The 17365-nt window shown below is 39.0% G+C and overlaps 1 protein-coding gene across 2 annotated transcripts in view; it reads left to right on the top strand.

Moving 5' to 3' along the window:
• Positions 1–17365, top strand: part of LOC148877196 (NAC domain-containing protein 96-like) — a 43538-nt gene that overhangs the window by 16864 nt on the left and 9309 nt on the right. For both annotated transcript variants that reach the window (XM_088964966.1, XM_088964967.1), the window contains exon 2: positions 4408–4734. In XM_088964966.1, the coding sequence (XP_088821092.1) occupies positions 4408–4734 (327 nt within the window). The remainder of the gene's footprint in view (positions 1–4407; positions 4735–17365) is intronic.

Raw genomic sequence — 17365 nt, 5'->3', positions numbered from 1 at the left:
TCATCTGCAAAGTATTTTCAATCTAATTGCAGAACATATAATTACAAGAGAGTATTCCCAATCTAATCAAAACATATAGTCACAATAAAGACAAGTGTTAAAATGGCAAGCAACTGAAATATATAAAGAAGAGAAGATGCCTAAAGACTAAAAGGGGATTGAAAGAGAAACATATCTATTACAATTGCTTAATTTTTTCCTATTTGATTTATATAGTTCTTTGTTATGGTTGTTTGAGCCTTAAATGTGCAATTATATTTCTTTTAAGTTTTAATGATCTCTTGAATGTTTATTAACTAATTTAATGTTTCTAGAAAACTTTCATGATTTTTAAGACTTTCAAAATATCTTAGTGAAATTAGCGAAATATCTCCAAAATTTCTCCAACATGGCAAAATGTTCATCGATATCGATATCATGAACAATGGGTCTAGGTTTTGCCACTTAATACTTACTGCCCTTTCATGATGGCTCAGCCTTGAGTAGAAAAAGAGCAAAATACTTGTATTAGTTAGAGCTTAATTGCTTACAATTTCTGACATGTTCCAAGAATGAGTAGCACTCCTTGTATAGGCAAGGATTGGTGCAATTGATTGTCTGGATGAAATAGCGTCTCATGTGGTTAGGGTGTTTCAAGATCTCCTCATTTTTCTTTTCTTTTATTTTTCCCTTTTTTTCTTGTTTCTTAACTTCTCTTGTAAGTTGTAACTCATCCTAGAGTTTCCTTTTCAAGAAACCTCTAGAAGCATTGAGATGCCTAGGCACTATGCACCATAAGAGACTACTACTACTATGGTTTCATCTGGTGCAAATGTGAAAAGTTTCCATGTCCATTCACTTCCAGAATATTGAGGAATTACTCATATCGGTTATATGCAGTATTTTTCTTTTTTATTTTTTTTTTGGTGAACAATATTGGTTATGTGCAGTAATGACAATCATATATACAAGAGGGAAGAGTTGGATAGTTTTGTATGCAAGTGATTTTATTATCAAGCCTACCTATGCATTGAGATGTCTAGTCTAAGGAACATCCCAATCTCATTTAAGCAGCCTTAATCTTGCAAAATATGATGGGCTTACTGATTGTAAGGAGGCTGCAACTAGACATGTATGGCTTGGTTCAAGGCTTAATACATTGGTGTTGGTTGAAATGTTGGTCATTCAAATATGGCGAACATGTAAGAAATGTCATATTGAAATACTATAGAAATTATGGACAGTGGAAAATTTTGAAATGTGAGGAAATAAATAATGACATTTTCTGAAATGATAAAAGAAGCATATATGCACCCTTTTAATTATTATCTTGTTCTAAAGTCTAAGCCATCAAGCAAAACCAAGAAACTAAGGTTAATGGACAAAATAATATATTGTGAAGTTGTCTTGTAGAATTTAAGAGTTGAAGCTACACTATAGAGTAAGCTCAAGACTTCAAGTGAAATTTAACTCATAGAACATGCAAATAGTTCTAATAGGTTAACCAAATAATCTATTCCACGAACAAAAACTAGGAGTTTAGGCTGTATTTGGGTCTTGTATAGGTTTCCTTACCTTTCCCTACCTCTTCTTTCAAACCAAACACAACTTTAATATCACATCCAAAAGAATTTTGAGCTCGCTCAAAGTGGTCATCATCTCCATTAGGTGGGTGATAATATTGCTATTCCACATATCTACAATATAGTTGCCCACTCATCATGTTATAATACCATCTTGGTGTACTTCACATAGAGCCAATATTTTTCACTAGGGACTATGTTGATTCTATTGATGCTTTATATTGGGACTAGAGGTGATTGTGGGCCAGGCCAAGCCAGTTTGGGCTTTGGGCCTATGACTTAAATACAATATATTTAATTTTTTTGATAATACAATAAATGTATATATAATGTTTATATTACATGACATATAATATGTGCATAAAAAATATGCTATAATTATATAAATATAATATACTGTTGAAATAGCTTGTTTATTCTGGTTATTTTATTCAGTTTATTTTCTCCTGTTATGTTTTAGAATAACTTAGTTTTTTATTCTGTTTATGTACTGTAAGTGCTGCAGGGGCATAAGAGTCCTTTCCCCATCTTTTAAGTGTCGCCCTATATAATATAATATATTCTGGTGCCACCAGAACTGATTTGACTCCTGTTGGTATGTTTTTCTTTATATTTATGATTGTATTCTGCTTAGTTAGGGCCTGTTTGCTCTGTTTAAAATAGCCTTTTTTCCTTTGTTTATGTACTTTGACTACAGCAAGGGCATAAGGGTCTTTTCTCTTTTATTTATGGTCGACCTATATATAATAACATAAGCTGGTGCTGCCAGACAGATTAGAACTCTCCAAACCTTTCTTCTCTTCTCTTCTTCCTTATTTCTTCTCTTTTCTTCTGCTAATATTGGTATCAGAGCAGTTCTACTGGGTCAGAGAGCAGATCGAACTAGTTCTTTCTTCTTTACCTTGCTGTCTTCTTCAACTGAGATCAGAGAAGTTGACCTATGACTAGTACAAGTTTGCTTTACCTTTTTTTTTTTCCTTTTCTCTTGGTCGCGTACCAAGAAAAAACCCTATCAAACAAGACTGCTGAATGCAGTTAGAGGAATTGTGAGGTTCAGACCTCTTTTCTGTGGATCATGTGATCCTGTACCTGAGAATGGGTTATGAATGGCCTGTTTTTACTAAGTTTTGGTGTGACTTCACTGCTTTGTGATATCTCCTAGTAGTTGGTGCGTTTAGGTGATTTGGAAAATTGGTGGATTGGGACTGTTAAACTTGTGCAGTGCTGAAATCAACCTGAAAATTTTTAAAGAGAATTAGAGCTGGTCTGTGTTCAGATTGTATCCAGACCAGAGTGTGTGCATGTGGACTGCATCTCTAGTGTGTTTTTTGGACCTTTTTGGGTATTAGGGGAGATCTTAAGGTGTGTATTGAAACTGAAAAGTGTTCTTGAATCATGTCCTCTGAGAATTCTGCAACTTCTGGGGTTTCAGGAGGTCAAAACGGAATGAGGGGGGGATGGATATGAGTTTCCCCATGGCAGTAATTCCATTCGATGGACTAAACTACCTTGAATAGTTTAGGGGAATTAAACTTTACATTACTGCTAGGGGAAAAACAGGGTACATCAATGGTAAAGTGAAGGAACCAAAGTCTGGAAGTGCTGAACATGACAGGTGGGACCAAGAAAATAGTATAGTGATGTCATGGTTCTTGGTTTCCATGGTGCCACAAGTAAGGAAGACATTTATGTGGGCTGAAACAGCTTGTGAAATATGGGAACAAAAGAATCTACCTATTCAGAGCAGAGGCACTATGTAAAGATATATCAATTACAAGCCGAATCCTCCACCTGCAAGCAGGGGGATCAATTAGCCAAACAAGGAGTCAATAGAGGGAACTGATTTTGGGCTCAATTGTAACTATAAGAAAATGTTTTTGTTGTTGATTTAAGTTCTACTGGGGTAGTCAAGGCTACTCAAGAGTTGTAAATTTTACTTCTTTTTAATAAAATTTATGTTTTCCATAGCTGATCCAAAAAAAATCATATTTATTCCATTCTTCCATCTTAGCATGCTTATCTACACATGCTGTTTCTTGATCAGCAACACTCTATTAGAAACTGCATATATGGTCATAATGTAACAACTTGTAAAATTTCCCCCATCATTTTGGTCAGTATTTCTCATGGTTGTTCCTGTTTCATTCAAATCATATGTCATCTATTCTAGGAATTTGTTTTGCATCCCTTTATGTTGTTAAACCTTTCAACATGTCACTTTTGTGAGAAGTTGCTCTACTCTATTCCCAACCATACTTTCTAACTATGTTGGTATGACAATTGGGAGGGTTGTGGAAACAGATGTTTTTTCTTCCTGGATATCTCCAATATGTTAATTTGTTTTAATGATTAGGACATCATCATCATCTAAGCCTTGTCCTAACTATATGGAGTCGGCTACATGAATCCTGTAACACCATTCTGTTCTATTCAGTGCCAAATCCATCATTATTTAACTTTTAGGACATAAATATAGTATTTACATGAAGGAAGGTTCTAATCATTATCAAGTATGAAATGTTTTCCTCCATTAACATTTAGAGCATAAATATGTCATTTATGGTGGTTGTTATTCATTGTACTGGTTACTGAAACTCTGCAATTTTTTTTTTATAATTTTTATATCAGTAAATGCCTTTAACAAGAATTTCGTCTCTTTCTAAGTTTCTATTGTCTGCTTCTTAATTGTTTCATAATATTGCTCTTAACAAAATTGAAGGATATTATTGGGGCAGATATGAAAATATTATTATTTATCTTCTTTCCTGATGAGTTCCAATAATTGAAATTGACTCCTGGGATGGACATTACAGTTGTTATTCAACCTACAATTTCTAATATGCAGGACTCCTTTGTTTTGTGCCGAATGTTTTTAAGATCTTGTAATGGAAATAAAATATCCAAGCATGTCCAAACTTGTTATGCTGAAGAAAACATTGCTGCAACGCATGATACGGGAACCAGTGTTACTTTCAAACAACATGATACAGCCTCAACATCTGACATTTGTGAATTTCCATTGCATGAGAAGACATCCATTGACATCAACAATGGAATCCATAGATGCCAGATGAAAGCAATCAGCAAACTAGATGACCTGGTTGTGGCCCAACAAATTTCTGATGGATTTCAGTTCCCTGTATTTGTTCCACAGTGTGATGAGCGTGAGCAGGTAAAATCTCTTGAACAATTTCTTGTCACTTTAGATCTTGATGTTGCTTTCTTAAATGCTTAGTTTTATGATTTCTTTTTCTTCAATCTCTATCTTTCTTTCCTCTCCCCTCTCCTGCCTTTCCTTTTTTGCTTGAATATATTTTTTATCAGCTTTTTTCTTAAATATTATGACTAGAAGAGGGGGCCGTGCTGAGTACGGCAAGTAGGAAGGCAAAGGGAACCAGAAAAGAGGAATGATAAATAATGTGAAAACTTTATTCTTGTACTTTCATAACATATTGTTGAATTAGAAGTCGTAAAAAGTGTAGGTAAGTATCCAACTTCATATTTCTAGAAAAAAAAACTATACAAGACTTAAGGCTATGTTTGGTGATTGTGTGGTTGTTAAAATAATCACTTGTGCAACGAGTGCGTGCTTATTGTAAGTGCTTATTTTAAAAACCACTCAAGGCTGTTTGGTGACCCATTTGCCAAATCACTTATTGTGTTTTTTAAGCACTTATTGGGGTTGGTGAGCTACTTTCCCCACAAGTGTTTATGTTAGCATAAATGACAATTTTAGCCTCTCGTCTTCAATATGCTTACTCTACCTTCCCCTCTCTCATATATTTCATTTAGAAATGAAAGACAGGTAAATTACAGCTTCTCATGTCCTAAACATAGACAAGAGAGCTCCAGTTGAGTACTTATCTGTTTGGATTTTCTTTGTTGGCTTTCATGAAGCTGCAACGTCAGACAAGATGAGGTAGCACTCTCCTAAGAATCCTAAAGCAAGAAAAGTACTACCCTGTTCATATTGTCCCAAAAAAGATAATCTTTTCTGAATATGAACACGAACTGTCGAACTGAACTACTGAAGCTGCAAAAAGATGATTCTGGGTTAAGTTTGAACCCCAAAAGTGATTTTGGTTTGAAGGTCCAAAACCACTCTTCACTGTGGTGTTGATCGCTTTGGTTCTTCATGGAGTTACAGAAAGCAAGGACTGTGTTCTCACCTCTTAGTGACCCCAAAACCTCTTACCACAGAAGGATGATTTTGATTCTCTGAGGCAGGCAGGTGGAGAATTTTGTATTGGTATTCTCTTCTATATTTTCTATCATTTCAGCCCTAGCCACAGATGTGTTTTGGTTTTTTCAGTTCTGTTCTGGTTTTTACACTTTTCTTTAGGCCTTTAGTTTCCCAACAACCCAAAACAGATGAGTTCTTTGTCTCTGATTTCTTTGAGAAAATGGGTCTAAACTCTTCATCCATTTTCGACTTATCTGCTCCAATTTGTTCATGGGAAGGGGTCTTATGTGACAATCAGGAAGAGAATGTTATTGGTTTAGTGGCTTCTGGTTTAGGCCAGAGATCATCCCTGATTCTACCATTGGAAAACTTGGCAAGCTTCAAACATTGGATCTGAGCAATAACAATATCACTGGTTTGTCATCAGATTTGTGGGGTTTGGGGAGTAATCTCAAGACCCTCAACCTCTCCCATAACCATTTTTCTGGGTTTCTTCCAAGTAACATTGGCAACTTTGGTGTACTGGAAACTCTCGACCTTTCCAACAACAACTTCTCTGGAGACATTCCTGCATCAATCAGCTCCCTTTCGAACTTGCAAATTCTCAAAATAGACCGAAATGAGTTCTCAGGGAGCATTCCTCCAGGGATCCTTAATTGTAAATCTCTGGTCTCAATCGACCTTTCATACAATCAGCTCAATGGAATTGTTCCAGATGGTTTTCGTGTTGCATTTCCTAAGCTCAGAACTTCGAATGCTCCTTGAGAACGGTGGAAAAAGTCAACAAAACTAGTTCAAATCAAAATAAAATGCATAAAACTGTGGAAAATAGCAAAACGACCTGATTGCAGGCCGTTTTCCTTGCACAGTTGGTCGTTGCCAGTCGTCAAGGTGTTTGGTGCGCTGCCCTTGCATCCGTTGTGTTCGAATGGAAGGAAGAGGGAAGAAAACTCTTGTGGGGTATAAAAAATTCTAGGGACTGAATTGTCCCATATTATTCGAATAAGCACTTCTCCAAGAAGTGAAAAAAAAAAGCAACTCCCAGGTCACTTTTTGTTGAAGTGCTTCTTTTTTAAAAAAGTACTTCTTGTTGACTTTTTTACCAAACATGCACAAGCACTTAATTACCACTTAATGTGTGGTCCCAACACTTAAAAAGAAGTACTTGTTAAAACAAGTGCTTATTCTAAGTGAAATCAAACAAGGGCCTAAATTGCAATTATAGATGTTACTGTTTTTTATATATCATCGATGAAGAGTGATTTAATGGTCAAGGCTCTATTTGTTAAATTGCCCAACATGCAAAGATGGATCAGTCTTGGATGCTTCATTTTCTTGAGTGCATTTGGTCATCGAATCAATTGTGAGTGGTAAACCTCCCCATGTATATGACCTTATAAAAAGCTCTCTCTCCCCATAGGATGAAATGCTTTGCTTGGAAAGTTAGACACTTGAATATGATTTGTAAAGTTACATTACTGTTATTGTTTAATAGTAAATTTCTAATCAATCTCCACCTATCCATGTAAACACCCTCATATAGTTTCAATAAATGATCAACCACCAAGAAAAGGCCTACTTTTCATAATAATAAGAACCACGGCTGTCAATACAATTAATAAACTCCAATAATAATAATAAAATACTAATACTAATAATAATAATAATAATAATAATAATAATAATAATAAATAATAATAATAATAATAGTAATAAACTCCAATAATAATAATAATAAAACACTAAATGTAGGGAAAGTATTTATAGGGAGTAAACTCCAATTAGAACCACGGCTGTCAATACAGCACCCATGCCACTTATTCTTGTGAAAACCCACTGGAAAAACAGAAACGTTAAGGAAGCAGGTTGAAGAGCCCTTGGCCTCTCTTTGATTCTAAACAAACACAGGCACCAATAGACCCATTACAATATTTGCTTTCCCTCCCATGTCTTCTGTCCTATTCATATCTTCCTGGACATTGCAGAATCTGTTCATTCAAACTCATTGTTAGTTCTGTTTCCCAAGTTTGAAAACTCAACTGAGTTTGTCCTTTGAATTCACCTTTTATAGGTATAAAATCTGATATCCTTCAATGAATGCAATACAAATTAGAAGCAGGCAAGCAGCACAGTATGCATCTTTCAATTGTAGGGAGAGACTTAGTTAGAGATGGAAGCCCTGAAAGATGGATAATCTACTTGGGTTTCTGTTAGTGGGATGGGAGGCAAAGAGCTCTATACCAAATTACCAATGCAAGGTGTGACAAACATGGATTACAAAACATAATAATACTTTTACTTATCAAAAAAAAAAAAAAAAAAACATGAGAAAACTTTTCATGAAAGTGTTAGAACAATGAGCGTAATAAAACAATGAGCATAATAGAACAATCATATATCTAAAGGTAGCAGCAAACCATGCTCCTTGACATGCTGAATATTTTCCAAGTTTGTTGACAAACCAATTATAATTCCTTTTCATCATTTTTGCAAACTCAAGAAGACTCAGCTTTCAAGTTCAACCTGGTAACCATCCTTAGATGCACTCATGCACACAAGTCTTTGTAAAGGCTTAGAATTAAATATTCAAATTATGTATAACATTATGTTATCTCAGTGGCTTCAGCAGTTCGGACCAGAGGAAGAAGAAGAAGAAAAGGAACAGTCGAATCTGATAGCTTAAACCCTATCAGTTGACCCTAATATGAATTAGTCTCTAATTAGTTGTACAAAGACTAAACTCCCCCCCCCCCAACTTAATTATGGGACAGGAAGTCTCTATTAAAACTGCCACATAAGCACATAACTTAACAAAAATAAAATGATTAATCTACCCTTATTCGGCTAGCTCTAACACTCCCCCTCAAGTTGGAGAATATATGTCATATAATCCCAGCTTGTTACAAATATGGTTCACTCTCCCTGAGCTTAAGCTTTTTGTAAACAAATCTGCCCATTAATCACTTGAGCCCACATATTTTGTGCTTATTTCTTCAATAAGGACTTTCTCCCTCACAAAGTGGCAATCAATCTCTATGTGCTTTGTTCTAGTAGAAAGCCTTATGTGCTGATTTCGGCCAAGCTTCTTGTGAAAGGAAGAGTAGAAAGTTGGGGATTTCAGCAAGAGACAGAGGAAAGGGAAGAAAAGAGAAGAAGGTCGACTAGGATAGATTGACATAACCCTACAACCAACCCCTCATTCTATTTATAATTAACTTAAGTATGAGATATTACAAAGATGCCCTTAGTAGGGCGGCAACTCAAACTAAGTAATTACATCTTAATTTAAAAGAGAATAAACTAAACACAAGTCGGCCCACTCAACACTCCCCCTCAAGTTGGGAGTAGATGTCATACATCCCCAACTTGCGTAAATCATGCTCCAGCTTATTCTTTGCAATGCCTTTTGTGAGGACATCAGCAAGCTGCAAATCAGAAGAAATGTATGGAAGACAAACTTCTCCATTAGTTATCCTTTCTCTGATAAAATGTCTATCTACTTCAATGTGCTTAGTTCGGTCATGCTGGACTGGATTATGAGCAATATTGATTGCTGCCTGGTTATCGCAGAATAGCATCATAGGTTCTTCTGCCTGAATACCAATTTCTTCCAACAGAGAACGGATCCAGAGAAGTTCTGAAACTCCATGTGCCATGGGCCTATATTCGGCTTCTGCACTTGATCTTGCCACAACTGTTTGTTTTTTACTCTTCCATGAGACTAGGTCACCCCCAACTAGGGTGCACACTTTTGAAGTTGATCTTCTGTCATCGAGGCATCCTGCCCAGTGCACATCTGTATAGGTCTCTAGCTTGAGCTATCCATGATCAGTAAACAATATGCCTCTGCCTGGATGTCCCTTCAGATAAGCAAGGATCCTGTCAACTGCCTTCCAGTGCTGGTCTCGTGGAGCATGCATGTATTGGCTCACTACACTTACTGCATAGGAGATGTCCGGTCTTGTCATGCACAAGTATAGTAGCCGACCCACAAGTCTTTGGTACCTCCCAAGGTCCTTTACCGGTTCACCTTCTGATGCACTGATTCTATGGTTTTGATCAATAGGGGTGCTAGCTGCCTTTGTTCCAAGTTTCCCTGTTTCTTGGAGAAGGTCCAAGACATACTTCCTTTGAGAGATAAAAATTCCATGTTTTGATCTTGCAACTTCAATGCCTAAGAAGTATCTCAGTTCTCCAAGGTCCTTAATCTCAAATTCCTTATGCAGGTTCCTCTTCAGATTATCAATCTCACTCGGATCATTCCCATTGACAACAATATCATCCACATAAGCAATTAGGATTGACACCAAGGATCCCCTGCGCTTCATAAACAAGGTGTGATTAGATTGAGTTTGAGTGTAGCAAAAAACAATTAGGGCTTTTCTAATCTGTCGAACCATGCTCTAGGGGATTGTTTCAAGCCATATAGTGACTTCTTCAGCTTGCATACCTTTCCCACTTTAGCATTATCATAAAAACCAGCTGGAAGATCCATATACTCCTCTTCTTGCATATCCCCATTTAGGAAAGCATTATTCACATCCAGTTGAAACAAGGGCCAAGAGTATGAGGCAGCAAGAGAAAGGAGTATCCGAACCGAGGTCATCTTTGCAACTGGTGCAAAAGTCTCCAGATAATCAATGCCATAGGTCTGTGTGTATCCTTTTGCAACAAGTCTTGCCTTGTACCTCTCTATGCTTCCATCTGCCTTATACTTTACTGTGTAAACCCATCTGCATCCAACTGTCTCATTGCCTTCTGGTAGGTCCACAATCTCCCATGTCTGATTCTTAATCAAAGCCTCTATCTCTTCTTGCATAGTTGCCTTCCACTTAGGTTCGGAGAGAGCCTCACTAACACACTTGGGTATAGACACGGAATCAAGACAAGAGAGAAAAGCACGGTAGGAAGGAGAAAGTCCACTGTAGGATAAATATTGTGATATGCAATGAGCAGTGCACTTCCTCTTCCCTTTTTTAAGAGCAATAGGGAGATCAAGGTTATCTGTAACAGTGTTAATGGGACCAATGGGAACTGAAATAGTAGAGGGATCAAGAGGAATACCTGGATCTATATCAGCCGAATCTGGAGTCTCCAAGGGATCGACAGGAAGTGGTGTGAGTTTTGCTGTAGTGGAATCAACCTCCTTATGAAGTTTCTGCCGTGAGTAATACTGTGAGACGGAACGCAAAGGGGGTGGCAAGGTAGGTGACATCGGATGGTTGTCAAGCACAGTAGTAGACACAGGAACTGGAACTGGGAGAGGGATGGACTGCTGACTTACTTCCCCAAAACACTCCCCCTGAGAAGGATTCCTTGAGAAGAAGTATGTAGATTCGAAAAAGGTGATGTCCATAGTAACAAACCGGTTCCCAGAGACTGGATCATAGCAGCGGTACCCTTTCTGATTCTCTGCATATCCAAGGAAGATACATTTCTTTGCCTTGGGATCAAGCTTCGAATGGTAAGGACCAAGAATATGCACAAAGCAGATACACCCAAACACCCTTAGAGGAATATGAAACATCTCCCCCTGAAGAAAAAGAAGGCTGAATGGAGTGCTGAATCCAAGTATACGAGAAGGCATCTTGTTGATCAGATATATTGCCGTGAGAACAACATCACCCCAAAAACGAACCGGAACTGTCGCTGTGATCATCATGCTTCTTGCCGTCTCAACAATGTGTTTGTTCTTTCTCTCTGCAACACCATTCTGTTGTGGACTATAGGAGCAACTATTCTGATGGACAACACCATACTCCAACGGATATGAGGCAAGATGTCTCTCAAAATATTACCTAGCATTGTCAGATCTGAACATCTTGATTCTAGTTCCAAACTGTGTTAATACCATCTGATGGAATTGCCTCACCAAGGATGGTACCTCATCACGTGATTTCATCAAGTAAATCCACGAATGTCGAGAGAAATCATCCACAAACAGGAGAAAATAGCGATAGCCGCCCATAGAGGGAACATGATAAGGGCCCCACACATCCGAATGAATAACATCAAAAGGAGAAGAACGTCTTTTTTTACTCGGTTTAAAAGAGTGTCTACAATGCTTTCCAAGTTCACAACCTTCACACTTCAACCTTGACAGGCTCACAGACTCAAACAGTTTTGGAAACAAAGAACTTAAAGAAGAAAAAGACAAATGACCCAGATGGTTATGCCAAAGTATAAACTGATCCATAAGTTTTGACTCACTGTCCTTGCAAACATGATGACTTTGGTGAATTGGAAGAGTATCCAAGAGGTAGATTCCATTCACTTCACGACCACTCCCAATCGTCCTCTTTGAATCCAGATCCTACAAAATACAATGTCCAGGAGAAAAAATTACTGAGCAGTTCAGATTCTTAGTTAAATTACTAACAGATAACAAGTTGGTGCTCAATCTAGGAACATGGAGGACATAGGGTAAACAAATGGAATCATTAATCCTGACAGATCCCTTCCCAGCAATAGGAACATGGGATCCATCAGCTGTGGACACCCTATCTCTGCCAGAACTGAGCTGGTAAGAGGAGAAAATGGTGGAGCAATGGGTCATGCGCTTTGAGGCTCCAGAGTCTATAATCCAAGGAGATTTCTCCTTACCTGAAGCAGAAACATAGTTTTGCAGTGACATGTGGACTACCTGTGTGGTCAAGGGAGGTAGAGTGAGTTCCACCTGTGCTACCTGTACCTTGTTGTCCGGTTGCGGCTGAATTGGAACTAGCTGTATCCCTCTGATTCATAAGTAACCCAAACCTCTCAAGCTCGGCCCTTACTGCAGTAGTTGCAACAGACTCCAAGGCAGCTGTAGTAGGGGGGGCCGGAGTGTCACCAGTAACTGCCATATGTGCATTTCCTTTATTATTTTTCAATCTGGTCGGCACAAGATGTGGGTGAAGCTTCCAGCAAGTATCTCTTGTATGCTTTGGTTTCTTACAGTAGTCACAGAATAAGTCTCTTTTGTCTTCCTTCTTGTTCTCATTGCCATTCTATTTAGGTTTCACAGCACTTACCATAGCAGACTGATCAGACATGAGATTCTTCATCATTACATCCCTCCTGCAGTCCTCTCCTGACACGAATGCATATGCTTGGGAGAGAGTGACACTGTCCCTGGAAAGAAGATGCTGTCGTGCAATGTCATACTCAGGGTTAAGGCCAGCAAGGAATTCAAACACCCTATACTTCTCTAAATGTCTTTGATAGGTAGCTGCATCCTTGGTGGTTTCCCAAGCAAAGGTCTCTAGATGGTCGATCTCCTGCCACAGGGTCTTAAGGACTGAAAAATAAGCTACAACAGATCTATCTCCCTGCCTAGTAGCAATAATTTGATTTCTCAGTTGATAAGCCCTAGCAACATTCTCCTTCTATGAATAGGTCTCTGCAATCCCATCCCATATCTCCTTAGCAGTGTTTGCCCATAAAAAGTTTTTACTTTTATGTGGCAACATAGAATTACACAACCATGTCATTACCATATAATTTTCTTGCACCCACCGGGAGTTGCCAGTTTCGGGTTTTACCTCTTCACCAGTAATATACCCAATTTTCCACGAGCCCCAATGGCCATCTTTGCAGATTAGGACCATTCCAAGTAATTTGTACCATCCAACCTAACTGTAGTAATGGTTCCGGCTCCGAAGGGGTTTCCAACACCTCCTCCCACTGGTCTCATTTCATTCCTGGGCTTATATTCAACTCTATGTCCCTCTATGTGTCCCAAAGAGGTACAAAAAACAACTAAAAAATGCAACAAGAATAAACAAAATACCTTTTGGAACCAATGACACTCCTTTGGTGTCTTAGACTTTCTTCCCACGAAAGATTCTTTTTCGATGGGATGGGGAGAAGAGAGAGAAGAAGCAACCGCCCTCTCTAGAGGCCTCAAAACCACATGGAACTTGAATCGCCCCTTACAAAAAACCCAGAGGAACCCTAAAAAAAACAGGGCGCCACTACCTAGGTCAAAAAATTGAAGAGTCCAACAAAATCAGGACTTTTCCCCTTTCTCCAGTTTTTCCTGATTCTAATGAGAAACCCTAGACCAGTTATAGAGCATACAAGTCCATCAAGAAAATCCAAAAACTGGGCTTACCTGAAAGCTTCGATCAACCTCTTAAATCTCCATGCAGTCGGTCGATCTAGGGCTGTAGGAACGAATCTCTTCAAAAACCTTCAACCTGTTCTGATACCAAGTAGAAAGCCTTATGTGCTGATTTCGGCCAAGCTTCTTGTGAAAAGAGAAGAAGGTGGACTAGGATAGATTGACATAACCCTAGCCGCCAGCCCCTCATTCTAATTAACTTAAGAATGAGATATTACAAAGATGCCCTTAGTAGGGCGGCAACTCAAACTAAGTAATTATAGCTCTTTAAAAAATAAACACTAATGGGCCCAAGGCCCAACAACATCTTAATTAAAAAAAAAAAAACTAAACACAAGTCGGCCCACTCAACAGTTCTCATGAAAAATAGGGTTAGATGAGATGTGGAGTGCAGCTTGATTGTCACAGTACAATTTCATAGGTCTATCCTTGGAGAACCCGATTTCTTGTAGGAGATTCGTCAGCCATGCTAATTCACATGTAGTGTGTGCCATGGCTCTGTATTCGGCTTCAACACTGCTCCTTGCCACAACCGTCTGCTTCTTACTCTTCCATGTCACAAGATTTCCTCCAAGAAATGTGCATTAACCTGTAGTAGATCTTCTATCAGACACAGAGCCTGCCCAATCTGCATCTGTATACCCAATTACCTCAAGTCTTCCTCCTGGTTTGTACAATAACCCACGGCCTGGATCTCCCTTCAGGTACCTTACAATTCTAAGAACTGCATCCCAGTGAAGTATCTGAGGGTTCTGCATAAATTGGCTCACCACACTAATTGCAAAGGAGATGTTTAGTCTCGTGATAGTCAAATAGTTCAGCTTCCCCACTAACCGTCTATACCTTATAGGATCATCAAATATTTCCCTTGTATCACTGCTCAACTTAGCATTTGGCTCTATGGGAGTTTTAGCCGGTTTTGCACCTAACAGTCCTGTTTCATCTAGCAGATCAAGAACATATTTTCTTTGGCACAGGTTTGCACCTTGTTTTGATCTAGCAACTTCTATACTCAAGAAATACTTCAATGTCTCAAGGTCTTTTGTTTGAAAATGGTTTTGCAGAAATACCTTTAGTTTATCGATCCCCAATTTGTCACTACCAGTTATGACAATATCATCCACATAGACCACTAATAAAATATTTCCAGCTTCTGAATCATAGCTGAACATCGAGTGGTCAACCTGACATTGTTTCATTCCAAAATTCTTTACCACTTCACTAAACTTCCCAAACCAAGCATAAGGTGATTGTTTTAACCCATAAATTGCCTTTTTCAATCTACACGCCTTACCATCCTCCCCCTGAGCAATAAACCCAGGTGGTTGCTCCATATATACCTCCTCCATAAGGTCACAATGAAGGAAGGCATTTTTAATGTCAAGTTGAAAAAAGGGCCAATCATACATAACTGTCAGGGAAATTAAGACACGGACAGAGCCAATCTTAGCCACTAGAGAGGTCTCTAGACGCTCTACACTACCATCTGGCAAGTATTTAACAGTATACACCCATTTACAACCCACAACATGCTTACCGGGAGGAAGAGTAGAGAGCTCCCACGTTTGAGTATGCTGAAGGGCAGAGAGTTCCTCCTCCATTGCCTGCCGCCACCTAGGTGAGCTAATAGCCTCTTGGACATTCTTAGGTATAGAAATAGATGACAACAGTGAAACAAATTGGCGATGTGAAGCGAAAAGGCGAGAGATTGAAACAAAATTGGAAATGGGATGGAGGGTACAACTACGTTTACCTTTCTGTAAAGCAATGGGAAGATCAAGTCTTGAAGGTTTTGGGATAGGAGCAACAACAGGATCTGCAGACAAGGTAGAAGCTGGAGGAGGAGCCGGTGTCTGTCGATGAGTATACACATGCCGAATCGGTGGTCGTTTAGTCTGCACTGGGGGAGGTGAAGGGTCAACCCCAACTGGAACAACCAGAACGGGATCATAGACTGGAAGAGGAAGAGGAAGCAAAGGTGGAGACATTGATGCTTCAGGTCCCGAGAAGAAGGGGACAAACTCAAAAAAGGTGACATCAAGACAGACATAGCACTTCCAAGTAATGGGATTGTAACACTTATGCCCTTTTTGAATCCGGGAGTGGCCAAGAAAGACACTTAATAGAGCGTGCATCCGACTTGTCTATCCCAAGACTCGGATTGTAAACAAAGCACACACAGCCAAAGATGCGGGGTGTTAATGGAAAGGGAGACAAGGTGGGGACAAAATAGAAAAGCGAGACCGACCATGAAGAATGAAGGAGGGCACCCGATTAATAAGGAAACACGTAGTAAGTATAACATCACTCCAAAATCGTTTAGGAACACTCATATGATGAAGAATAGACCGAGCAGTTTCAAGGAGATGACGGTTCTTTCATTCAGCCACCCCATTTTGTTGAGGAGTAGATGCACATGAAGTTTGATGAATGATGCCATGCTGTTCTAAATATTGTTGAAAGGAAGTATGAAAGTATTCATGACCGTTATCTGAACAAAGAACTTTGATTGATACACCAAATTGTGTACGTATTTCAGCATGTAATTTTTGAAAAATGGAAAATAATTCACTCATTTCTTTCATTAAATAAATCCATGTCATCCTTGAACAATCATCAATAAAAGTGACAAAATACTTGTAACCATTATAAGACTATTTTAATCGGACCCCAAACATCTGAATGAACCAAAGCAAAAGGAGTGAGTGAGTGAACCCGACGATGTTTCCCATACTGACATGACTCACAATGTAAAGACAACAAATGACTCAAAGACGGAACCAGTATCTTGAGCGCCTTGAGAGATTGATGTCCCAGTCGACAATGCCACTATAGAGGAGTGAGTGAAGTCTGAAGTGCAACTGACAATCTACCACCGTCAAGGTAATACAATCCACCAGCCTCATGCCCCCCACCAATCTTCTTCCCCGTCTTGAGATCCTAAAAAACACAAAAGGGAAAAATGTAATAGAGCAATTAAGAGTCTTGGTTAATTTACTGGCAGACATAAGATTGAATGGAAACTTAGGGACATATAGAACAGATGATAAAGAAGAGAAGTCGTGTCAACATTACCAACACCACAGATGGGAGAAGAGGAACAGTTGGCAAGGGTAACAGCTTGAGATGTGGAAGTTTCAGAGAGGGAAGAAAACACACCTGGAGTCCCGATCATGTGATCAGAGGCTCCAGAGTCAATAATCCAGGGAGAGGGTTTGGATGCCAGACAAGCTATACCTAAGTGGGCAAGGGTGGTTGTAGTATGCTGTGAAGTAGCTTAGAGGAACCTCTCATACTCGTCGCGCGGTACACTCACCATCTCCTTCCCGAAAATAGATGTAGATGTGGAAGGTGTTAGATATGCCTATTGGTTATCACTGACATCAACCCCACCAGCTACTGCATGATTAGCCCATGTAGAAAGAGGGCCATGGAGATCATAACAAAAATTCACCGATGTCTGTCCCTGCCACAATGGGTACATTTCCTTGTAGAGTTACTTTTTCCTTTACCACA

The sequence above is a fragment of the Nelumbo lutea genome, chromosome 1 (assembly GCF_056320005.1).
Source record: "Nelumbo lutea isolate HS-2025 chromosome 1, American lotus-T2T, whole genome shotgun sequence".
Lineage (NCBI taxonomy): Eukaryota > Viridiplantae > Streptophyta > Magnoliopsida > Proteales > Nelumbonaceae > Nelumbo > Nelumbo lutea.
The sequence above is the reverse complement of the archived record's forward strand: the minus strand, read 5'-3'. Positions and strand labels throughout refer to the sequence as shown.